Raw genomic sequence first — 26,812 nt, 5'->3', positions numbered from 1 at the left:
TTTTTCTATGACGTTCAGTCTTTCCCAGCATCAGGGAAAGTCCAGTGAGTGCTCCCTTCTCATTTGGTGGCCAAAGTATTTGAGCTTCATTTTCATTATCTGGCCTTCCAGGGAACAGTCAGGGTTGATTTCTTTGAGGATTGACTGATTTGTTCTTCTTGCAGTCCAAGGGACTCTCAAGAGTCTCCTCCAGCACCATAGTTCAAAAGCATCTATTCTTCGGCGCTCGGCCTTCCTTATAGTCCAGCTCTCGCAGCCATACATGACTACTGGGAATACCATTGCTTTGACCATGCGGACTTTTGTTGGCAGGGTGATGTCTCTACTTTTTATCATGCTGTTTAGGTTCGCCATCGCTTTCCTCCCAAGGAGCAGGCGTCTTTTAATTTCATGACTGCTGTCACAGTCTGCAGTGATCTGGGATCCCAGGAACGTGAAGTCTGTCACTACGTCCACGACTTCCCCTTCAATTTTGCCAAGGTGTGATGGGGCCGGATGCCATGATCTTAGTTTTTTTGATGTTGTGTTTCAAGCCAACTTTTGCTCTCTCCTCTTTCACTCTGAGCAAGAGGCTCTTTAGGTCCTCTTCATTTTTTCTGCCATTAGAGTGGTATCGTCTGCATATCTGAGGTTGTTGATCTTTTCCCCCAGCAATCTTAATTCCCGCTTGTGATTTATCTAGGCCAGCATTTTGCATGTTGTAGTCTGCATATAAATTAAATAAGCAAGGTGACAATATACATCCTTGTCGTACTCCTTTTCTTATGCTAAACCGATCAGTTGTTCCATATCTGGTTTTAACTGCCGCTTCTTAACCCTTATACAGGTTTCTCAAGAGACGTATGAGGTTGTCTGGTACTCTTATCTCTTTAAGGACTTGCCTTAGTTTGTTGTGATCCACACAATCAAAGGCTTTAGCATAGTCAATGAAGGAGAAGTAGATGTTTTTCTGGTACTCTTTTGCTTTTTCCATAATCCAGTGAATGTTGGCAATTTGATCTCTAGTTCTTCTACCTCTTCGAAACCCAGTTTGTACTTCTAGCAGTTCTCTATCCATGTGTGATCAATACTGTACATTAGTTATGAGGTTGAGATGCTTCTACTGAAGTCATTATCCAGAAAGATGGTCTGTGTCAAAAGGCAAGGAATAAATGAGGCAGAACAGACAAAGGTGAGATTTCCTTATGGCTGAAAGAATAAATATGTAATATAAACAAAATTGTGCTGTTGGGTGAATGACTGAAACCCTGCTTCTGGCTGAAAAAGGCATAACTTTGTTGTGGGACATTAAAGGGATTATAAAATCTACTGTAGTTGGACCATGTAGGGATGTTCATTGCCTGAGATTCTTGGTGTTGCTAGTTTGCGCTTTCAAATATGAGAGCATTATGAACATGCTGCTACTGCCAAGAAGGGCATCAAGTTAACCTCAAAGGAGCATGTAGGAGGAGGGCAATATTCATCAGAAGGTAGAGCACTGAGAAAATGTGTTTTATTTCCATAAAAGATCTATCAATATCAAGGGGGGAAATGGGTACTTCTGTTAGGACAGAGAAGAAATGATGTGACTGAGTCTGCCCAATCAAAAAACAACTTTTTGTAGTATAATATAGTAATTTTAATACAAACACACAAAACAATTGCATATGATTCATTGGGTTAGTAATATGCAATTACAATAGATCTTTACTGTTACAATGATACTGGCAGTGAATTACTGAAAATTTCTTCATAGAACAATTTTGATTAGCGGACGAACTGGGAAAGTGAATGCAGTGTGGAGGCCAATTTAAACACAAGGGATAAATCAGCTAGTTTATTATTATTTCAAAACTATTTGCCCAGTTGTACTTGAAAATCCCTGATTGATTTTAGCTGCATGGGTTTATGACTCAAATGTAGTTCTTTTTGAATCGACATAAATTGACCCCACAATTTCTTCTTAAATGGTTTCCTTTTAATATCTGTCTGCCACCCTATTTCATTGAAATCAGTAGGAGTTTTCCCACTAATAAGTTAGGGCTGCAGCCCTTTTGTTTATTGATTCTTGATGGTGCTGTACAGTAGAACAATTTCTCTTCTCAAATTGACTGCGATATGGAATACTCGTATCATGACTTCATAGAACCCCTTAATGCTTTTTAACTCTCTGCAGTATGCTTTGTTAGGGTGGTACACAGGATAGATTGTACTAATTTTAAAATATATGTTTTGAAAGGTAATTCAACATTAGTAACCAGTTCAAAAATGGTAGGTATGGTAATTTGTAGTCGCAGAACCTAAAAGGTGTCTTGTGGCATGTTAAACACTAGTAGATGTAGCTTGAGGTCATGCGTGCCAGAAAAAATGGGGGGGGGAAGTGAAGCTATTTTCTCTGGAGGAATTTGACCCGCAGTTGCATGATCATACATCCCTTTGAAGCTGTGGGCACAGTCTGTCAGTGTGTGATCAGAGCGGGGGGTGCGGGGGGGGGGGTTGTGCCTTCCCTCCCATGCACTTAACCGAGGGATTGATGAATCGCACCTCCACACCAAGGGCTCCCTATGGAGTTTGTGATGATGCACATACTGCGAAGGGGAAAAAAAACACAACAGCACAGAATCAGGATGGCCTCATCAGACCATCCCGACGCCATGACAGCGCACTGGAGCGACCAGACATGGGAAAGTGTGTTCTTGGTCCATCACAACCTGTTTACTACCAGATTTCCCCCGGTGTCTTTTAACTCCATTTCTGTGGCGGAGCAGAATGGGTTGCCGACAACTGCAGGTCGCTTCCCAGATGTGTTGTCTGATCACGCCCTTTACACCCAACATTCACACCTATGTTGGCTCTGGTTGTGTAAATGATCGCAGCCGTAATGTTGCATAAGCTTTCACTATCTCATTAGGCCTTAATAAATATAGTGGATTCTTATCACATTACATGTCTCAAGTTAGTATAACAATTGTGTTGTCATCTGTCCCATTCATTTGATGAAAGTGGTCACTAGCTCATGGAAGTTTAGGCTGGAATAAAATCTTGGTAGTCTTTAATTAATTTGTTTCATTTATGCCCTGTCTTTTTCCCCAGTGGAATGTGACTTTCATCTTTCTCCTCTTCTCCATTTTATCCTTACGATAACTCTGTGAGATATCTTAGGTTGAGAGGGTGTGCTTGGGTGAAGATCATGCAGCCAGCTTCCATGGCAGTTTGGGGGTTCTAATCTGAGTTTCCTAGATCCTAGTCCGGCACTTTAACTACTACGTCTCACTGGATCTCAGTACTGCAAGACTCCTGTTTATATTTGTGTTGCCACCCATTACTGTCACCAGTTGTTATTACTAGGGTTGCCAACCTCCAGGTGGAACCTGGAGGTCTAGAATTACAACTGTTTTCCAAACAACAGACATCAGTTCCCCTGGAGAAAATGGTTGCTCTGAAGGGTGGAGTCTGTGGCATCACACGCTGCTGAGGCCCTCTCTCCCCAACCCCTGCCATCCCTAGGCTCCACTCGCCAATACCCAGGAATTTTCCAACCTAGAGTTGGCAACCCTAATTATTATACCTATAACTGAATCATCATTATGCTTCTCTTGTGTAGAATTGATGCTTGCATAGAAATGTCACAGGCTGTACACACACATGCTCCTATTGAGGCACTCCTCACAAATCTGATGCAATAGTCTCCGGTCCATGAAAATAGATATGGCACAGTATATCTGTGACTTTTTAGATTGCAATTGGACTTCTTTTAGTTTAATATGCATTTGCGATTGTGAATTTGCAATCAATATGTCTGTTAGCTAACAGATCTTACCTAGGTGCTACTGGTGTGTATTATCCAATTGACTTTATCATCCAGACTTGCTGAGCTGCATATTTAAACCGCTAGAGGCAAATGGCCATTTTGTTGAGAGGCATGCAGAGCTGATGGCTCACTAAAATTTCTCACCCCCCTGTGGCACTCTTTATTTGTTCCATTCCTTTCCACTTAGAGTTGCTTCTACTTCTGTACTTTTTGTGTGATTGAATTCAGCTTAATTGACTGGATGCATGTGTGTGCATTTTTTTTAATAGCCTGAGAGCATTATTAAAATTGAGAAGGGAGGCATGCAGAAGTTTACTGTAGGACCACCACAGATGAGAAATTTAGAAGGAGCTAGATGGTTATGTATATGTGTAACAATGCTTGAGAAGGATCATGTGTATCATATTTGGATGTATGCAAGAGCAGTTTTCAGTATTTTTCTATCAGTTATTCAACTCATTAGCCTTGAATTACAGTGCCTCATACTCCTTGGGGGGAAGCTGTCATCTGCACTCAGTTCTTCTTGTTGAAGCTTTGAGTGTACCCTTGACATATGAACTTTAATTGAGATATGTTTTAGAATGTTGTATTTCCAACTTCTTTAGCAAGTCCTTCAGTGAGCAATGGACTTGATAATCGTTCATTAAATATTTTGGTTGTGATTGTCTCTGAATATTTTTGGCAGTGTGCAGAAAGAAGTCTGATGTGTGCAAAGAGATTATTCATGTCCTAAGTGGTCCAGTTCTAGCTAAAATACAGACTTGGGGTGATGTCCATCATATGGCTACTGTGTGGAAGCCACTTGTAATGTATGGTGACTACTACAATGCAGCAAACTGTTTTAAGTACAGAGATCTATGTTGTTAATTGGTGGCTTTCTCCGCTCTGACGCAGGCTTGTGGATCTTCACTTTTTCTTGCAGCCTTTCACTGCTATCATTGCTGCTGGGGAAAAAAAGGCACAGATACTTAGGGTTGCAACCTCCAAGTGGGGCCTGGACTTCTGTTGGAATTACAGCTGGTCTCCAGATTAGACAGATCAGTTCATCCCAGAGAGAATGGCAGCTCTGGAGGAGGGACTCCATGGCATTTCTTTCCTGCTGAGCTCTCTTCCCAAACTCCATCCTCCCCAGCCTCTACCCCCAAATCTCTAGGAATTGCTCAACCCAGAGCCAGCAATCCTACTGCTGCTTCCTTGCCTAGGAGTAGTACCTGGAATATTCTTTGATTACCAGAAATCAGGTCTAAAAGCCAAAACCATTTATTGAAGATAGATAATCACAATAACAACTTGAGCTGAATACTTCCGGTTTTGGCGGAGCGAATGGCGGATGAACTCTTGGGGGGCTCCCAGAGTCGTCTCGCCCACGCGCGGCCAGGGGGGGATCCGCAAAAGAAGAGACCCTAAGGAGCCTTAGTTAAAGGCTCCGAAGCCGGGGTGCACCGGAGTAGAGCCTCTTTACTGGCCCTAATTGGCTGGAAATTGAGGCTCTCCCCAAGCCCCTATGGACCCTGCCGTGGCAGTGCTCCGAAAGGGGACCTAGCAACGCCGCCGGGACTTCACAGAGTGATGAAGCGATCGAGCGATAAGAAAAACATACATCAGCAGCAACTGTGAGTTGGCGATGGAAATGAAAGTAGCATTTTAAGCGCACCCCCAAGTGTGAAAAGCAAGTTACCTTTTGGGAGATTGTTGATAGAAAAGGAAAAAAGAGCCCATTTGAAGTTGTGCAGAACGAACTTTTGAAAAGTAAACATCTGAACAAAGATGTCGGGGCAGAAAAAGTTGCCGGAGAAATTTGTGAAGAAGGCAGGAGGGACTTCCGGCACTAATCTCCGCCCTCCAGAGTCAGCTGTCAATCAGCAAGACAGTGAACTTCTGCGCCCTCTGCTGGAGCAAATGCAAAAAATAAATCAAACGTTGTCAGGTATGGAAAGCGTCCTTGGCAACCAGCAGAAACAATTGACAAGCATGGAAAGTGTGCTCAGCAGCCAGCAGAAACAAATGACTGGAACAGCAAAGAATATGGAGGAAATTGCAAAGAAATGTCTGGTATCAATGGAAGATATGCAAAAAATTAAGAAAAAGGTCAATAAAATGGAAAAACATCAAGAACAACAAGATAAAAAATTAATGATGTTACAAATGGAAAAATCAAATTTAACTCTCCGATTTCAAGGCATCAAGGAAACGGAAAAGGAAGACCTCAGAAGTATCTTGGAAGATGCTTTGGCACCACTGACGCATTGAAGTGAATAAATTAAGCGAAGAGATGGATATGGCCTACAGAGCCTATTCCAACTTTACAAAGAAAAACAATTTGCCGGCGGAAGTGGTAGTCAAATTCACTAAACAGCGGACAAGAGATCAGATTCTGAGAGCGACATCAACATCGCCGTTGGAAATTGGAGAACAGAAAATAAGGATTTTAAAAGATGTTCCATTTGAAATTAGAATGAAGAGGAAAGCGTACAAAGGACTGACCTTATTCTTACAAAACCATCAAATAACTACAGGTGGTTGATTCCAGAAGGGTTAACTTTCAAATTTGAAGATAAAAGAGAAAGGATTGACTTCATGTTCAAAGCTCAGGACTTTTTGAAAAGACATGCTAGCACGGAAGAAGAAGCAGAACTCCCTAAATGGGAAGAACTGAGTAGCAGTGACGGCAGCGACTCGGGAGACGGAGACAAAGGCTCGGAAGACAAAGGAGCAGGAAAGAGGTGGTCATATAATCTGAGAGATGTGAAAGGAAGACACCCCAAAAAATGAAGATTTGTTCGTGAAGCACCTTAAGAGACTTATCAACACTAACCCAAAAGGACAATACTAACATAATTAACAATTTTATTTTTGACAGGTGAAGATGAAGGATGATCGACCAACCATTGGTCCATTCACTGGCTCTATCAATCTCCACAGGGGCCAGATTCAGAAGTTGTTATATTGGTAATATAGATACCCAGTGTGACATCTCAGAACACTGATGTTGCGCCATTTTCCCACTTCTAAGATGCCAGGTTAATCTTTTTTAATGTTTTTTTATGAAATGTCAGTGGTCAAACCTTGACAGGTATAACCAACTGGAATAAAGCTTAAGTACAATACACAGAGAGAAAATAAGAGAAGTGGTGGTGGGAGAGAGAAACTGTGAGAGACAGAAGTAGGGGGAAGGGGGGAAGGTAGGGAATGAGATGGATGCTCCTGCAAGTTTCTTGCAAATCCTCATTTATGTATACTAATAATGTACCAGAAGTGCTACTAATAATATCTAAAATCGCTTCCTTTGCATTCTCAGTAGTCTCTACCTCAGACTTCATGGTCTCCATGAACTTACTACTGATGCTGTACAAGTAACTCCTTTTGTCATTTTTTTTTTTGTCTTTCCCATCCTAATCAGACTTTGTATTCCGGGAACCCTGGAGTGAGATGCCTGCCTGTTATTAACAATACACTCACATAATAAAATAATGTATTGTAATAACATCTGCAGCTTTAAGTACCAAGCCATCACTGTGGTCGTTTTGGGACCATCTGGCAATGAAAACTGGCAAGATAATAACTTCTGCCATCCAGAAATCAGAAGATCGCTTTGCTGATGAAACGATTACCTAGCTGAGCACCAGAAAGAGAGAAAGGCCTTAGGGCCAACTAGATATGATACTGTCCCTGAGTCCAACCCATGGATGTTGCTGCCAATTTAAAGCCTAATGAGATGATTTAAAAATGCTGTGAAGGCTTGATCCTGACTGGGCTTGGAGCATTCTGGGTGAGGCTCTCTTGTTTCCCCCATTTCTTTTTGAAGCGCCAGAATGGCTGGAGGAGTGAGGCCATTTTGTCACTTTAAAGTGTGGGAACGGCAAATACCTCAGCTTGCTGAACTGTGGGCCCAATCAGATTATCAGAATCAGTCTGCAGCATTTTTAAATTGCCTCTTGAGGCTTTAAAATGGTGTGCCAATCGGTACAGTAGAAACATGGATAAAACATGTCCTAAAAACCTCTTGTGCGAAAAACCTCTAGGAGTAGACAATTATGAGCTTGTTCACATATTCAGATGCTGTTATCTCAGGATTGTCTGCATATAATGGCAATTATTGTCTAAGAAGGGAAGGTGGTTTCAGTCCAAGTACCTTGCTGACTAGCTTAGGTCATGCATGGGTCACTCTTGTCTCTAAGGAGGATCACCTCTGGATACTAACTATACCAACTACAATGCTGTCTGTATTGTGGGGAAGGGAAGTGATTCAAGAGCTTCGAAACTGAGTCAAGAGTGCCTTTTATTTACTACTTCAATTTGAAAACAAGTCAGAGGGTGAGTGTGCGATATGTTACATTCTCTACATGAGCAGCTGAAATGCAGAAACTGTTTCAAGTGGCAATAGAGTGGCAGAAATAGTTTGTAAACTAGCCTAAAGCCATTGAAAGAAAGAAAATTGAGGCTCTCGTAGGCATGCTTTGCTCTAAAAGGATGTGTTATGCATGGTTTTAGGCTTGTGTTATTAACCACAATGCATCAACTGGTTGGGGACAGGTTAGAGATCTTAATAAATGACTGTCCAGAGCTTACAGAGTGGCTTCGTGATAGAGGTTCGTACTTAATTTCCCCCTCCCTTTATATCACAAGAGCTGAACTATGACTAATGTAAACCTTGCTGACAAAACGTGTGTCTGACCCTTTTCCAGCATGCTTTAGTTGTGCATTGTTCCCTTGTCATGTTCTTTAATTTCCCTCACGTTGGCAGTAAAATACTCATAACAATGTTCATCGAAACTCTTCAGAGGGCTCTCTGCAGAAACACTGGGAACATCACAATGGCTCTAACGAGCTAAACCTATGGTAATTAAGGCTATTTCAATGGGATTAAGAGCGGGTTTGGGTTTGTTTGTTTTTTGTATCAATGTGAGCACAGATGCTGATCTTCTGGGGGGGGGCTTTATTGAAATCCTACAGAGTACAACACTAATGTGTGAGAAGGGCTGGCCTTGATCATCAAAGTAAAATGTGATTTTGGGCTGTATCAACAGATGTATAGTACCCAGATCACACAAGGTGATGGTACTACTTTACTCTGCTCTGGTTAGACCTCACCTGGAGTACTGTGTTCAGTTTTGGGCACCACAATTTAAGAAGGATATAGAAAAGCTGGAATGTGTCCAGAGGAGAGCAAAAAAAATGGTGAAAAGTCTGGAGACCAAGTCCTATGAGGAAAGGTTGAAGAAGTTGGGTATGTTTAGCCTCGAGAGGAGGTAACTGAGAGGTGATACGATAACCATCTTCAAGTACTTGAAGGGCTGTCATCTAGAGGATGGTGTGGAGTTGTTTTCTTTTGCCAAAGTCGGACCAGAACCAATGGGTTGAAATTAAATCAGAATAGTTTTCTGCTAAACATTAGGAAGAACTTCCTGACAGAGTGGTTCCTCAGTGGAACAGGCGTCCTCGGGAAGTTGGTGGGTTCTCCTTTTTTGGAGATTTTCAAAAAGAGGCTAGATGGCCATCTGACAGCAATGCTGATTGTGTGAACTTAGGCAGATCATGAGAGGGAGGGCAGGAAGGGTTGCCTCAGTGCTTAGTTCTTGTGGCCCTCTTTTACATGCCCAGGGAAATGCTGATTGCCACTTTGGGATCAGGAAGGAGTTTTTCCCCAGGCCAGTTTGTCCAGGGATACTGGAGGTTTTTTGTTATCTTCTGGGCATGCAACAGCAGTCACTGCAGGTGTGGAGGGGGAGGTATTCCCTGCATTGTGCAGGGGGTTGGACTAGATGACCCCGGAGATCCCTTCCGACTCAATGATTCTATGATATAGTAAGTACATAAAAAGCAATCACAAAATTTTACAATATGCATTGTATCCAGACTGGCTACAGTTGCCAGCTGAATGTATGGAACCATCAGGAACATTTGGGTGCTGGGGACCAGAGCATCTTGATGCTACTCCTGATGTACCCAGAAATGATGCCATGATGCTCCAGGACTTCACTCATCTCTTTTTACCATCACCACCCTCCTTGCTTGGAGTGAAGTGGTTCAGTGGAACCTGGAGGTAAGAGCTTTCCCACCTCCCTGGGAAGCAGGACTGCTTTCTTTTTTTTTTTTTTAGGAGGTGCTGGAACTCTCAAGAGAGAAATGAAGTTTTCAATCTGTATACTGAAAACTCATGAAATTTTAAACATTTTTAAAGAATTTTGTCAAAGAGGTTCTGGAACTCTGTTCTGGTGCATTCCCCCAAAAAAACAGCCCTGCCAAGAAGGATACCTAAACCTAACCCTGAGGTAAGCATTTACATGAGCACAGGGGTTTCTGCCCATATAGTGCAACTCCCCCCCCCCATAGCAGTACAAAATGCCCCCTGAAATCCTGTTCCTGGGGGAAAGGGGAGGATTTAAGGAGGGGGGTAGGAAGGTGTGGGTGAGAAATTAGTGGCCCATGGGTAGAAATCCTGGTACCTACAGAAATTCTAGTCTATATCCAAGCCATTTAGCAGTATGTAAGCAGGAGTCTCATTAGTTCACATTGGCCTTTTCCCATCCATTTACTGCTCTTCCATTCCTCAAACAACACTGTCTTTTCAAATATATTAAGTTCTTACTTGGTGGTTATATGGCCATGATCATAATGCTCACGTTATTTCCAGCTGGGAAGAAAGAAAGTGATGGGCAAGATGGTAATGATAATGATACGTTACAAAAGGCTTGAGTAGTGTGTGATGAATGAATCCCCACTCAGAGAGGAAAAGAAGCAAAGTGTTTGCACAGAATTACACTGTCTTGCTTTAAAAAAAGGGGAGGGAGACCTGACCATTTTTTTGCCCAAGCACAGACAGGAGGCAGAATAGTTTTTTCAATTATATTTAGATTTATGATTCATCCATCCATACATAAAGGTTGGACTGAAAGCAATTTCTGGTAGCGGTAAACAAATTTCTCTTTGTCTTCAATTTCACATTTGTTCTTGCAGACTTTCTTTGTGAGTGCTAAAGTAAAGAGAACACCTCAAATCTTTCGGAGCACTTGCAGCGGAGTTATAGGCATGTATCCAACCATGCAGTTCCTTTGATGGAATATCATTTCTCTTGGCAGGAGAGAAGGGAGCAATTTGAGTCCATTCCCCTCTCCCGCCGCAGCCCCTCACTTTGCCCATATGCCATTCCAGGCCTACTGAGCTGCAAAAACAAAACAAGTGGGAAGCAGGAGAGTCTTGCTCTTTGAAGTCTAGGGTTGGCAACCTCCAGGTGGTGGCTGGAGATCTCCCACTATTACAATTGACCTCCAGGCAGCAGGGATCAGTTCACCAGTAGAAAATGGCCAGTGTGGAAGATGGACTCTATGGCATTATACCCCACTGAAGTCTCTCCCCTCCCCAAACCCTGCTCTCCTCAGGTTGCACCCCCAAAATATCCAGGTATTTCCCAACCTGGGGCTTATAACCCTAAATCTACTGATGCTTGGGTACACACCACTATTACTGATTTTAGGTGAACAGGGTATAAGCATGCACAGATAGTGTGTGTTATGTGGCTGTGTCTTGCCCTAAAGAAATGTTCATTGTTGAACTATTTGGATGTGAGAGGTGCACCTACAGCTATTCAATGTACACACTGAAGGCCTGCTTGGGTGACCCATTTTCTTTCTGCTTTCTGTTCCCCTTATGTCCACACAGACACATTCACATAGTGAATGCTTTATGTGACTTAGGGTCTCTGCAATATGGATTAAGTGTCTTGGAAGTAGTTTGTCATCATCATTACAACATTGTAACATTGGCCAGTATTATTCATGCATGTAGTTTGTCATCATCATTACAACATTGTAATTCATGCATCCATTCATTCATTCGATTTATACCACGCCCTCCCCACAGAGGGTGGCTTACATAAAAGTGCATATATAAATACAATTAAAATCTTTCATTAAAAAACATCATGCCAATTAAATATTAGTTATCCTAAAATGCTGGAACGATATTCAAGTAAAGTGTGAGAGCAGGGGTTTCAAAATTAAACAGTATTACTTAGTTGGCATTCATGGTGGTATTCTCACAACAGCTCAGTTGATCAAATTATGTGCATGGTGAGCACAGGCTATAAGTTGTGGGACAGGGCATAGGGTCACTTCTCAGGTGTTTAGTGCAGCTCCTAGTCAAAGGCCTGGTGGAAGAACTCTGTCTGATATTACAGGTAAGTAGATAAAGCTCAGAAAAATATTCTTTACTGATATGATGTTGAAACTGGAAATGTTTGGGGCAATACTTAGCCCCTACATTGCACTAGTTTCGTGAGAGTGAAGTCAGTGCAAGACATTTCATTGTGCATTGCTTAATGCAGAATGGATCTCAGTTCAGAAGCCAGCCATCAGCAGTTCTGAATTAGTAAAACTGCATGGGCAGATCTCCCAGTTTTATTTGCTTCAGGAAAGGGAAGGCAGTTTCTGTTTGACATATCTGGCTGTTTAAGTATTCCATGCCTGTGCTGTAGCCATCCAGGAAGTACCTCACGAAGTCCCCTGACTCTGCTGATGCCGATCTCCTGGAGTACTGGTCACGCAAGACTTTCATGTGGCCCGACTTCTCTCACGTGGTCATGAGTCTCCCCTCCTGCCCTCTTACCAGTTTCTAGAGTGAGTGGATGTTCTTCTACCTGGGATACATTCTCAGCTCCCACTGCTCCCCTGCTGGGCTACCCTTTCTGAACCTCACAGAGTAAGATCCAGGCTTCCTGTTGTCCCCCTGGGTTTCCCTCCGTTACTCCTCCTCTCTGGGTGATCTGGCTTGAGGCCTACGGGTTGCACCCTTGGTGCTCGGGTGGGAGGATAACTACCTCTGCCAGGTGGTGACGGGCTGGCCCCACAGACAACCCTCTCTCACTGAAATTCTCCCACTGAGAAAACCCCTGGATACCCCCCTTTACTTTTACTCTCCAAAGAAAATCTCCCTCATAAAACAACATCTACCTCATGGCACACCTCCCTCATGAAAGAACATTCACCTCAGCAAACATGTACTTCAGCAAACACCTTCCTATACAAGTAAGCCCCTTTTTGATTACCCCTTTCCACTGCATTTGTACAATTCACAACAGGTGATCTCTGATCTGTACAATGTGTTCTGCTAACGTTAAATAACCAGAAACTTCACCTAGGGGCGGGCTGTGACCACAGGATGTATGTGTTTGGGCCTGAGGGGGTCTGGGAGCATTGTGGGCACACCTTGATGGGTTCCAGTGCTTGCCAGGGGTCTCTGCCAAGCTGCCATGGGGTTACTTTGGGGAGCCCTTATCAAAACTCTGGGCATGCCTGCCTTTCTATCATTCAGATACTGCCTCTGGAGACTTGGGGGTGGCCCTGCCAGCTTAACATACAGTTCCATTCCTTTGCTGCATATAAGAATGCACCCCGGTTGATGGATGAGCCCTGGACTTGTTTGTTTCAGCTCCGAGGGGGAGCTGTGAGAGTTGTGGGCATGCTTCCCTTGCTTGTGTTGTGTGGCTAGGGTGCATGCCAAGCTGCCATGGGGTTATTTTGGGGAGCCACTGTTGAAACTCTGAGGAGGTCTGCCTTTCTGTCCTTCAGAACCTGCCTTTGGAGCCTTTGGGGGGGGGGGCTGAGAGCATAGGGGGAATGCTTGCCTTGCTTCCAGTGTCTGGCTGGGGAGGGGGATTTGCCTAGGAGAAGTTTCCCTGTGAGTCTGGTGTAACTGGCTTGTTTCTGAGCCATTCTGTAGACTCCTGTAACTGCAGCTGTCTTTTCCAGAGAGAGCACTGTGGAGACCTTCCTTGGGACCCCAGAAATGCAATCCACCCCCAACTTGGAGAGATTGTAGAGGAGTGGGTGGCAGGGTGAGGTTCCCTATGTGTTTGGTGTGTGTAGCTTGCAGGGGGTCCATTTTATACACTTTTGAACCTGCACCTGACATTTTCCCCAGAAGTACTTGAGGCATCTTCTTTGGGGGGCCATATCCTTGACCCCTTAAGTTCAATATGCACATACCTTGGCTGGCATGTAGAGAAGCATCAGGAGGAGGTCCCCTGTGAGTTTGATGTTTCTAGCTTGTACGGAGTCTGTTCTGTACACTCCTGAATCCTCTGAACCTGTGCCTTTCATTTCCGCAGAAAGCACTTTACTGGAGGCACCTTCTTTGGGGGGTCTGTAACTTGGACCCTATAAATACAATCCTCACTAAACTTGGAGGACAGGTAGAGGAGAGTCAGCTGGATATCCCCTGCAAGTTTGGGATCTCTAGGACATGGGGGTGTTTCTACCATGACATGTACCTCACAAACCGAACCAGTTTGGCGCCTAAAAGTTCATGACAGTTTGTATGAACCAAAACAAACTGCATTTTCCTGATTCACGCCCATCCCATAATATTAATGGATCCCATTAACATTTTTATTGGTTTTCATTATATTATAATTAGCAATAATGACTTTTTCATTTCTTTATATATTAATTGTACATACTGCACTCTTCAAGACAGATTGAGGATGTTTCTAGTTGAAAACAAAACAACAAAGTCAGAATATATACAGTCCAATCACAACATAATTAAAAGCAGCATTAAAATCCAGAAAACCAAAATAAAAGCCAAAAAGTGTAACTGCGTAGTTTTATAGCTTTGCTGTATCAGATGTTGTACTCTGCATCATTCCAGCAATCCAGTACAAATTTCTGTGAACTTCATTTTAGATGCACACATTGGGCATGTTTCAGTTTATGTTTTACACATGTTTAAAATGTGTTGGAACCCTCACTTTCGTAGTTCTGTTGTACTAACAATACATGTGCAAATCCATATTTCCACACCCCTTGCCAACCCAAAACAAAGTCAAGATACATAGACAGAAAATCAGCAAGAGGGATATGTATGCAATTCCGTTCTACAATTTGAAGAACTCCTATCAGAATAGCATACTCGGGAGAGAATTCCTGTCAGAGAGAATTGAGAAGCATCCCTAAACTGAATAGTAGATGTGTCATCAGTATAATGACGGCAGATTTGACCTTGAAAGTTGTCTAGAGATGAAGACGCATAATATCATAGCTGAAGAGCACATGTTACATTTTGTGGTATTTACCTCAGAATGCTTGCCGTCAGTCTGTATGCTGCACCCAGAAGAGTGTATTCCCCCCCCCACCCCAGTTCTTGCTTGCAGCACCTGAGTCAAACTGGTTTTTTGGTTGTTTTTTAAAAATTATATTTATTGGGTTTTATGCATATTAAACATACATCACTCACACACTAATAACAGAAATAAACATGGACAAATATTACAATTAATTTCCTTCTTAACCCATCACAGTGCATAGACATTTTGGTTATAAGTAAATACCATATAATTCCCCTCTAATCTACTACTAACCAACTAAAATTTCACATTGCATAACTCTAATTCCTCTCGGATTAATCTACAAAAATTTACCACTTCTACATATCTTTTACTACCACTAAACAGTCTTCCTATCCCTGGAACAATGTAGCTAATTGAAAAGTCACAAGCCAGTTTTTGATTTAAGTTACTCATATGTCAAAGATTAATGTTCTTTTTAATTTTAGGAAAATATTTTTCTTTATGTATTCAACTGGAGTATTCAAACAACAATCCTCTATTAAATATTGCTTATCCATTTACAATACCATCCTTACTACTTGCCACTGTAATCTCAAACATAATTGTTACAGCCAAATTAATTTGCATGACAAGATAACAGAAATATAGGCCTTTAAACATTTTGGACCATAGTACTACTTCTAATACTAGAAAGTTAATTGACAATAGATCTTAATTTCATTTAATTTACCTATGACAGGGAAACAGAAGCAAAATTAAAAATATGAAATTTTGTTTTAACTGTTATTCTTACTGACGCCTATCTTCCGTCTCTCTAGCGCGGCTAATGTTCCGTGTGACTGCAGCCCTCATAAGGTTTCTCCTTCTCCTAACCTAACCTCCTCCTCCAAATATTATAACCACCTAAACAGGGGAAGGTTAAAAGGAAAAAAACAAAAAATAGGGGAGGAAAACCAAAAAGAAAAAGGCAAGAAAAAAGAGGGAAAAAGGAACAGACATTTTTCATATTTCCTACTACAAACAAAAAATAAATTACTAAGGTGTATTACAATAGCACTGTGTTCTATTTCCTTTTTGTTCCGACCATTTATATTAAACAAACCTATTACTTAAACATAGCTTTTGTAACTCCCCCCCTACTTCTTTCCATAGCTTCCTTCCTTTTCTCATTTTCCTCTGTCGTAAGTTCTTGTATTCTTGTAATTTAATTTCCAAAATGTCTCTTCCATATTCCCTTAACGCAGATTTCAGTCCTTTGCTTATGTTTCTTTACCTCGTCCCTTAACTTTTTTTCTTTGTTCTTCTTTCTCAGAGGGGAATTTAACAAACATTTTTTTTATCCTTCCCAATCCCATATTTGTTTGTGCCTCCAAAGATAATTTAGGAATCTAAACATTCTTCTCTAACCAACTATAAAACTTTCTCCAAGTATTATCATAAACGTCATCTTCCTTCCCATGAAGCTTCATTGTCAAATTATCCAATTCTGCTATTTCACTTATTTTAACTACAAATTCCTTTTTAGATGGTATAACTTCCTGTTTCTAGTACTCCCGGGCTAATTTAAATGCATGCTCCACTTCTTCCATCAAAATTTTCCGAAATTGTTCCAGTGTAAGGTCACAAACTTTTGTGTCCTGATCAGTTTTCTCATTCACAATCACCAGCTCCATCTCTTCGTTAACAATCCCCATCTCCATTTCCTCACTTCAACACTCTTCACATATAAACTTTTAATTAGACCAGCTCATAGCTATTTCAATCAGTCTTTCATAGTAATGTTCTTTCCATTACTCTACAAACATAGTTCTTAAAAGGTGGTAGCAGTTTCAGCCAAAAGCAGTAATTCTCTCTTACCCCCATCACGCTTCGTCATTCTGTCTTCCCAAGTAATTCACGGCCGCTTTTTTCTTTCGACAGGAAAATGTTCTTGGAGGGTATAGAGCCACTTCTACTTATTATCAATTGAGTATATGCAAAATAAACTCTTCCAAGCAATGCGAAATGTCAAATTTGCTTAAATCCCATTGAAATTAAAAACACGGATGGTCGCAGCTTGATAGAACATGGCGTCCATGTTCTATCCATAGAACGCTCCCGCTTCAGGGCAGTAGCGGACATCTCCCCGTATGCCGATTACGGAAGGGGCTGCCACAAAGCCCTCTGCAACTAGCCCTCTCTCCAAGAGTTCTAGCGAAGCCCCCCCCACAACCGGGAGGGCTCCAAAAGGAGCGCAAAAGGATCGGGCATCTCAGAGCCGCCGAGAAACCGCCCGTCACCATGCCGTACCCAAACATCACACACTGTTAAAGGGCAGGCTTTCAGCTACATGGAAGCAAACACATAAATAATTTTGAATATTCTGTCTGTATGTACAATAGAATAAATTGTCTTTGTTTAGTTAACTATTTACTTCTGAGCTAGCTGTTTCTTGAGCTTTAGCATTATCCCTCTGTGGTGTGAAATTGATTTTGTTTATGAAGTATAAATGTACTGTACAATTATCGTCCTTCCTGTGTAAATGCAGATTATGGGTACTGGGCCTTGCAGAAAGCAGTACAATCAATTAGCAATGTATTTTATTTCATGCTTATATTGATCTAGAACTATCTGGGGAAGCTGTCTTTTGAGTAGAGTGCTTAGAATTTCCTTTTAATTTCTGAGACATTTCTAAGACCTTGTATAATTTGATTTGCTTTATATATATATGGGAATGCCAAAGGTTCCCTAAGACCACACAACTAATGTGAGTCTGAAAGAAAAACCCTGAATAACCAGATTTACTACAAGTATTTCAAATTATACAACACATGATGAAGACTATCCAGCATGAGGTTAAATAGACATATGTGGCATTGCCAGCGGACCTGGAGAAAACATGTTACTTTATTACAGGCTTAACGTACAGAAATCAGCAGTTGAAACTTTTCATGGCATGGAGGTAAATAACTTCACCTGTTAAATAGTGTCCTAATAAAAAGGTAAAGGTTCCCTTGCTCGAAAGCCAGTCGAATCCGACTCTAGGGTTGCGGTGCTCATCTCCGTTTCAAAGCCGAGGAGCCAGCACTGTCCAAAGACGTTTCCGTGGTCATGTGGCCATCATGACTAAACATCAAGGTGCACAGAATGCTGTTACCTTCCCACTGAAGTGGTACCTATTTATCTACTTGCAATTTCTTGCTTTCGAAGTGCTATGTTGGCAGGAGCTGGAACTAGAGACGGGAGCTCACTCCGTCATGCGGCAACTCAGGTCTCGAACTGCTGAACTACCAACCTTCCACAGCCTGCAGTTCAGCGTCTTAACCACTTGAGCTACCGCAGCTCCCTAATAAGCCTCTAGTAAAGGAACAGGGCATTTTTTCTCTAGGCCCCTAAACAAATTTATTTTCTTATTGCTACTCTTTTATGATTTTGAAGATGTGAGGATCATCCCTAAGCAGGTTTACTCAGAAGTATGTTTATTCAAGTGGGGCTTATTCCCATGAAAGTGTTCATAGGACCTCATCCATAATGGTTTTTAACAACCGTAATGTAGTCAGTATTACAGTGCTTAAGCCACTTTTTTTCAGAACAGCTGACCTAATTCCAGCAGAATTCCTCTAGAGTAAATGCTTTTTAACTGTCAGCCTTCTAAAGCCAGCTGCTGTTCTTAGAGAAAGCTGCAGCAAGATGATGTTCTCACTTGGAGTTGACATAAAATGCGTCTGAAAAATAAGGTTGTTTATGGAATGTGATTGGTTTGTCTGGCTCACGGGAGCTGGCTGGCAGCTTCCCATCATCTTTTACATGCTGTGTACAATCAACATTGAGCTGATCTTTCCAAGAACGATAAAAGTCCACATATTGCTGCATAGCATGTGAATGCTTAAAAAAAAACCCCCACACACAGACATTCATATCACCAACTTTCCTGTAAATTAATCCTGTTTCTCATCAATTTTTCACCAGCTTCACTCTGATGTTGATAAAGGAGATGGCTCAATCAAATACATCTTGTCAGGAGAAGGGGCAAGTTCCATTTTTATTATAGATGAGAACACGGGGGATATCCATGCTACAAAGAGGCTCGATCGGGAGGAACAGGCCTACTACACCCTCCGAGCGCAAGCACTAGACAGACTGACAAATAAGCCTGTGGAGCCTGAGTCAGAATTCGTCATTAAGATTCAGGACATCAATGACAATGAACCTAAATTTCTGGATGGCCCTTACACTGCTGGAGTGTCTGAAATGTCTCCTGTGGGTAAGTACCTATTGTAAACAATCAATTATGCTTGCCTCTTAAAATGCTTTTGTCACTAATATTGAGAGTGCCAATGTGGTGTAGTGGTTAGACTAGGATCTGGAGACCTAGGTTTGAATTCTTGTTCTATCATGGAAGCTGGCTGGGTGAGCTTGGACCAGTCATACGCTCCCAGCTTAACCTACAGCACAGGATAAAAAGGAGGAAAGGAAAACAATGTAAGCTGCTTTGGGTTCCCATTGGGAAGAAAGGTGGAGTATAAAGGAAGTTAATCAATAAATACATGAATCTTTATCACCTTAACTGCTACATTGTTTGAGATTCAGTTTTCCAACTGGAAAGTCAAGCTTCAAAAAAGACTGTTTCAGATCTTCAGATAAGTTGATATATACAGCAACTGGAATGTCTGGAAAGATACTTCAGGAATAAGGGGGTGTTCCAGATCTGTGGTAATAAAAATGCAGCTTCAAAGTATTTTACAGAACGTATTCTGTTGTACTCCTGATCTGGATGGCTCAGACTAGCCTGAACTCATTAGATCTAGGAAGCTCATCAGGGTGAGCCTGGTTAGCATTTGGATGGGAAAACATCAAAGATGTCCTGGGTTGATACGCAGAGGCTGGCAATGGCAAATCACCTCTGAATGTTCTTGCCCTAAAAACCATATTGGGTCAAGATACGTCAGCTGCCATCATCTTGTTGTAACAACAGTCCTATAAGGGAGGCCAGCAGGTATATGACCAGGTCTGTAGCCAGGGTTTTTTTGGTTGGGGGGACGTTTATATTTCTTTGGGGGCAGTCAATTAAATTAATTTTAATTAAATTACCCGAAAAAGAGTGGGTTGCCCAAGACCAACAAAGAAGTTTGTGATTGAGATAAGATTTGATTTGGCAACTTCCTGGATCACAGCCCTGTTCCTTAGCCACTATTCTTATTTTTTCTTAGCCACTGTTCTATGCCGGCTTCCAAAATACAAACACATTTTCTGAAACAGAAATATTACCCATTGATTTTATTTGAACTTCCCAAACTCTAGAATATTCAGTTTGATTCTGGTTAATAAAAGTGTGAAATATCTTTCCAGTCACCTAACTACTAGAGTTGCCAGTAAACTCCAAGAGCCTGGGAGGCAGAGACTTACCCAAGGAACATTGCACAACACCACAATGTCACTTTTGGCTGTGTAACTAGAAGTGATGTCACACTCTAGGATTTTTTCCAAAACTCTGTGGTAAAAAACATGGAGTTTTGGGAGAATCTTAGCACATCCTGTGATGCAGTGACATTAAATCCAGTTATGTCGCTGGAAGTGACATTGCAGGATGCCATTTTATACACACATACATTTTCTCCCACCACTCTTTTGAGTTCTGGCAGGGGAACATGGGCAGGAGGTTGCCCATCAAAGCAGACAGCCTGGCCACTGTATCTGCTACCTGATTCTTTTAATTGGAGGCATCAGGGATTGAACATGGGACCTTCTGCATGGTAAGCAAATGCTGTTCCGGTGAGCCAATCTCACCCCAATGCAGATCAAGGAAACCCTGTGAGATGCTGTATAGCAACCATTAAGTGTCTGTTAACTTATCCATATTGTGATAAATGGTATTAAAGATACTGGTAGTTGTATGAGGGCATATGTTTGCGTGAGGGCATATGTCCTCAACTTTTTCCTTCTTCCACGAGCCAGTCTCTTGAAGACATAGTGGACTATGGAGAGATGGATTTCAAGCTAAAAATTGAATTAAGAGGTCATTTGCTCTGAAGTACATCTCTTTTTTTTGAAGCCCCCGGCGGGGATTTTTTATTTTTTTTTAATAATACTACATAAACTACCAAGAAAAAATAGGGATAGGGGGACTACACTTGGGGAGAAAGAAAAGATAACCCACACTAAGCTAAAAACCCAAGGTTAGGAGATCATTCCCTGCTTTAAAAAAAAGGCTGTTAATAAACAATATACTTTGTGAGGTCCTGTCTTTCTAAGCTTATATGTTAGATTGTTAGTTATGAGAAGATTTCCCGAGCATATCCTCCAGCTCGCTTCATAAAGGCAATTTGCAAAGTCCTTCCGCCTTTACATCTATACTAAAACTCTCTAAATTCTTGAGTTTTCGCCATCTTTTTAAGAGTATCTGCCATTTCAACATTTTATTTTCAATAAAGTCTCTTTCCTCCTGGCTCTGCAAATCGCATACACTGTTAAAAGCTCATGGAAATCTCCCACAACAGGCTTACACGCTTGCAAATAAAGTATTCCAGAAGTATCCGTTTACAACTGTCTCTCTCTCTCTCCCCCTCTCCTCTTCCATTTATGTAAATGCATCAGAGAGGCACCCCCCTCCTATCGCTGAAGGGGTTTCGGGGTGTTAGGCATAGGCCAACAAGGGGGGGATTTCGCTTCAAGTATCCGTTTGCTCTGAAGTACATCTCCAGCGAAAAAATGATTGGCCCAGAGTCACCTTTATGCCACATGAGAATTTGAATATAAATTTCCCCAAGCCTAATCCACTATACCACATTGAACATAAATCACATGTCATCACATAAGATTATGTAAAGCTTTGTGCCCAGTGCAGTTATAAGAGAATTGTAAAATAATTGTAAAGGAACTTGACCTTTAGGTGAAATGGCGAGGTGAAACAAATTGGGAGGGAGTACTAAATAAAAAATAAATTTTCCTAGATATGTAGTTTTAATAACATATGATTGGTGCAGTTACTTAGGCCAGTGGTTCTTAATTAAAAAGTTAGGACCCAAAAGTGGGGTTACCAGGCCAGGAGGAGGAGCAGAGTGAACTTGGAGAGGAGGCTCTGGGAGGCTCAAATCCAAATTTGGGGTCGCCCTGCATAATGTTAGTTAGCGATGCTGTATTGCCAAATTGCCAGATACTAAACATGAAAATTAAACTATTAGGTTGTCCAGTATAAACTGATATGAAATTCTTGCACTTTATAGCAAAGGGGAAAGTAGCATAAATTTACTTAAGAGGTGGGTCCAGCAGAGGTGGGTCTCAGCAGAGCATAAAGTTCTTTGGGGGACATACTACCTCCTCTGGTATGTCCCCCAAAGAGCTTTACACTCTGCTGGGAGTAACCTACTGGTGATCCCTAGCCCTAAAGATGTCTGGCTGTCCTTGACCAGAGCCAGGGCTTTCTCAGGTCTGGTTCCCACCTGGTAGAACTCTCTGCCAAGCAACATCCATGCTCTGAGGGACCTTATGCCGTTCCACAGAGCATGCAAGGCAGAGATGTTCCATCAGGCTTCTGGTTGAGGACAGCAACAGGTTCCATCTTATCTGGCACTCCCTTTCCTTCCCTTACTCTGCTTTTTTCATATTGCAGAACAGTAATATATATTGTATGACTGTTCTGGTGCCATTCTGTTGTTATTTTTAGCTGTTTTATTTTTATCTTTAGCTATTTTAATTGGATTTTAAATTATACAGTTTATGTTGTCAACCACCCTGAGCTCTGTGAATTCAGAGAAAGGTGGTATACAAATCTAAATTATAAATAAATAAATGCATACATACATACATACATACATACATACATACATTTAGAAGTGAGTCCCCTTCAAAAAGTTGGAGAACCGCTGGTTTAGGGTATAATCCATAGTTCATTTATGGTAATGTAATGCTGCTGGCAACTGGTGGGAGACCTAAGGGGGCAGGGAAATGTAGATATGCATTGCAGTGATCCCATGACATCACTTTTGGCACAAACTCAGAAATGACATCATGGCATCGGTGCAACGCTCTAGGATTCTCATGAATTCAGTGGTTTTAAAACCAAATTTCAGTGGAATCCTAGACCCTGAGCATCATGTTGATGCAATGGCATCAGTTCTAGGTTTGTGACTGAAGAGGTGGCATGGCATTGCCATAATGCCTATCCCTCCATTTCCCCTCTGCCACTCTACTGAGCAGTGGTGAGCAACCAGGGCTGCAGGGCAGAAAGATGCATATAAAATAATTCTATTAAATTATAATAATAATTCCATTAAAGCTACCAGGTCCATTCGGGTGTAATTGGGTTATGGATTGCAGCCACAGAGGTTAAGTAGTATGCCATGGCATAGGCTGTTATAGTAAATGTCCTAGTTCATTTGATACAGTATTAGAGAGACATCTATTCTAGCCAGTAAATAGTGTATGTGAACAGGCATATTGCAGGTTAAATTTCCTTTGATGTTTCAGTAAACATATATATCCAAATTTCATTTTTTTCCCCAGACCTGGCCATGCATAAATAGTTTTTGGCAATCCTAGAATAAATTCCATTTTCCTCACAGGTGTCTTTGTGTTCATGTAAATATGTTAGCAAAGAACGTTCCCAGACTGCATGGTGGGAACAAACAAAACAGAACAAACTCCAATTGCTGAGCACCATCGGTGAAATCATATGTCCCTGTAGCAAAATAAAGGAGAGTGGTTTGAAACATGAGCCAGGGCAAAGGGAAGACAAGTAAATCACTTTTACTGCAATATGATCTTAGTAAAATGTAAGCATAAATATTAGTGACGAGTTGATATCTGGCTCTTTTCCACATTCCTTTATTATAAAGTCAGTATGGGGGAAGAGGTGAATAACCTCTAAAGGAAACAAGGAGATCAGCATTCACTAAAAATATCATGAGGGCAAGATGAAATAGAGAAAAAGTCCTTAAAGCTGTTTCCAGCTGCAATATGGAAGGAGAGGAATAACTTAGATAATCCAGTACATTTAAGAACAAATAATTCACACCTTTAAGAAATGTATGCATTTGGTACAAAGAAAACCTGTAATACTCTCTAGTGGTATCTCCTAGGGTAGGAAATGCTCATTGCAGCAGTACTGCTTGAGGTTGCTTTTGTAGTCAGTTTAGGCCCCATTCACATGGAGCATTTGCTGTGCTGAAGGCACGATAGTCCCACGGATTTTCCGGGCGCGATCACACCAGAACATCTGGGAGGCGTAGCGCACCTGTGCTGAACCTGTGGCGTCCCGCCGAAGATGGGCATTAAAAAAGTACCTGGGACGACCTACTGGCAAATGGTTTGCCACGGGCTGCATGTGGACTCCCTGGGTGCAATGGCGCTGGCGCGCGGCTTTCTCCCCTGTTGTCCTCTTTGCCAAGGGGAAGCCGCTGTCGTGTTTGATCGAATAATGGCACATTAGAATGCGACGGCGCAAATAGCCACGCTTCCCGGCACGTCTGACCGGAGCCATAGATGTGTTTTAAATTGCTGAGATTGTTGAGTGAATGTATATTCCTGGAGTTCAACATGGGGCAGAGTTAGAAAGCATTGCCCTTCTTCATCTCACCCCCTGAAGCGTACTGATCTCCATTCTTTCAAACTTCCTTTTTAAGAAAAATCCCCTTTCCTATGTTGATTTGGACTATAGTCCCTAAATCATATCCTACAATGCAATATCTTTGCTGATGCCCCCTTCCCAAGTATATGCATTCTCTGGAATAAATGGTAAACAGATTAGAAATTTTATAGGGTCTCCACACACACCTTTTATGAAAACCCTCCTGTATGTCTTCATGTCCTTTTCCTATTTATTTTTTTCTGTTACCAAAGTCATTGAAACTATCATCGTCCATATTAGTTGAACACATGAAGCATTTGTTGATGATGATTTATATGATTTGTGACTGATACATAGTGGTTGCATAAGGTTTTTGCAAAACTACACATGGACAGGACACTACTGTTTCAAACTGATCAACAGCCATTGGTATCACCAAGGACTGCTTAGATCAGGGGTGTCAAACTCATTTGTTATGAGGGCCGGATCTGACATAAATGTGAACTTGCTGGGCCAAACCATGTGTGTCATAAAATGAAATGCCATATACTGGAGATATAAACTTCATAAAAGACACAAACACAATTAAAGATTTTTTTTAGAAAAAAAATTAAAACATGCTTAAAACACTAGCACTCTTGCAATATTTTGTTTATTTAACAGTCTCTGATAACTGACACTTCTTGCTCTGAATTATTGCATCAAAATATCTGTGCTATAGCACAGCAATTGAGTATGCTGTTCAGGTGTGTATCTGTAAGCTGCAAACCTACTTTTGATTTATCGACATTCCTTACAGAAATCTCATGCTCAGTATTCTGAGCCTAGGACCCAGGGGAAAACATGATATGGCTGGGCATTGCAAGCTTCTGTACATAAATTGCTTCATGTGCTAGTCGAGAACATGAGAAGGCATCCTGACACATACTGAGGGCTATGTGTTTGTCTACTAAACTATAGTCTTCCCCATAACTACAACTCCTATGAGGCAGAGAAAGAACAGAGAGAGACAGCCATGTATAGTGGTCAGTATTAGCCTACTATCTGGGAAGTCTAGTTTCAAAACTCCCAGTCTACAAAGGAAATGTGCTGGGTGAATTTGGTCTGGACACACACTCTCAGCCTAATCCACCTCACTGGCTTGTTGTTATTCCTCATCTAAATAGTTCACATTGCTTTCCTACTGAGAAAGTCTGGATCATGAGGGCATGAATACAGTGAAAAGGGGGAGGGAACCCAATTGCATGCAGGAGAGCCTTGGGATGAGCCCAACAAAACACACACTGTAGCAAAGCACACAAAAGCTCACACCTTGAATAAAATTTTGTTGGTCTTAAAGGTGTTTTGTATTTTTCCAGTATGATTGAGACAGCTGAGCAAAGCAAGGCAGAAGGAAGGGGAGGAGCCTCAGCCAATGGAGGGGAAGAAAGCCTTGCCTTTGTCTCCTGTGCAATTGAGACAGCTTGGCCAGGAAGCAAGCTCTGGCTCATTCCCTCCCTCTCCCTGGGATGAGGAGGATTCTCAGCCAGTGCAGGGAACAGAAGCTTGCATACCTATCTCTCCTGTGTGATTGAGAGAGTCTGGTAAAGCAAGCTATGATGCAGCAGCAGCAGAACTGGAGAAAGAAGCAGGAGAGAGCCAGTTCTTTGCAGGCTGGATAGGAGCTCTCCGAGGGCCGGATCCAGCCTGCAGGCCACATATTTGACACCCATGACTCAGATGAACACTGAAGGGTGTGATTCTATTGAAACAGGGTTTATTGATGACTATTTTATATGATTTGTGGGTGATACAGGCCCGTAGCTAGGACATTTTTAGTGGGGGGGCCCTGGGGAAAGTGGGGGGGCCCACAAAAAGCCATGTGCACTGACATCACAAAAAGTGCACTGACATCACAACAAATAAGAAATCAAATAAAAATATGCTCAGCACTGAGATGCACCCCCGCTCCCTTCCTGATGCCTAGCCAAGGCATGGATAGAGGGCTCCCAGAAAGGGAAAGAAATAGAAAAAAGGGAAAGAAAGAAATGGGGGAAAGGGAAACAAAGAAAGAGAAGGAAACAAAGAAAGAAAGAAATGGAAGAAAGGAAAGGGAAAGAAAATGAAAACCTCTGTGCATGTTTGTTTTCCCCCCAAGTTCCAAATCCCCCCCCCCAGCAGTTTAAAAGGAGCTTGAAGGCTTACACTGTAATGTTTCCCTTTGGCTGTGGGTTCCCAGGCTAGAGTACTCACTGAGCCACCTGTTCTCAGGTCCATTCAGCATATACAAAACGAAACTGAAACAAGAGCTCCATCCAACAGGACCAAACCAAATCACACAGATATTAGGGGAAGAGAGCAGACAATTCCACTACATGTATACAATGAATATACCACAAGATTACAAGAGCAAGACCCTTTTTGGGGTGGGGGA

At 41.8% G+C, this 26,812-nt stretch overlaps 1 protein-coding gene across 1 annotated transcript in view; it reads left to right on the top strand.

Moving 5' to 3' along the window:
* CDH7 (cadherin 7) overlaps nt 1-26,812 on the top strand; it is a 166,658-nt gene that overhangs the window by 38,852 nt on the left and 100,994 nt on the right. The window contains exon 2 of the mRNA XM_015428089.1: nt 18,804-19,098. Within this exon, the coding sequence (XP_015283575.1) occupies nt 18,804-19,098 (295 nt within the window). The remainder of the gene's footprint in view (nt 1-18,803; nt 19,099-26,812) is intronic.

Source organism: Gekko japonicus, unplaced genomic scaffold, assembly GCF_001447785.1.
Source record: "Gekko japonicus isolate JY-2015 unplaced genomic scaffold, Gekko_japonicus_V1.1 scaffold1128, whole genome shotgun sequence".
NCBI lineage: Eukaryota > Metazoa > Chordata > Lepidosauria > Squamata > Gekkonidae > Gekko > Gekko japonicus.
Note: the sequence above shows the minus strand (reverse complement) of the source record. Positions and strands in the feature narration are given on the sequence as shown.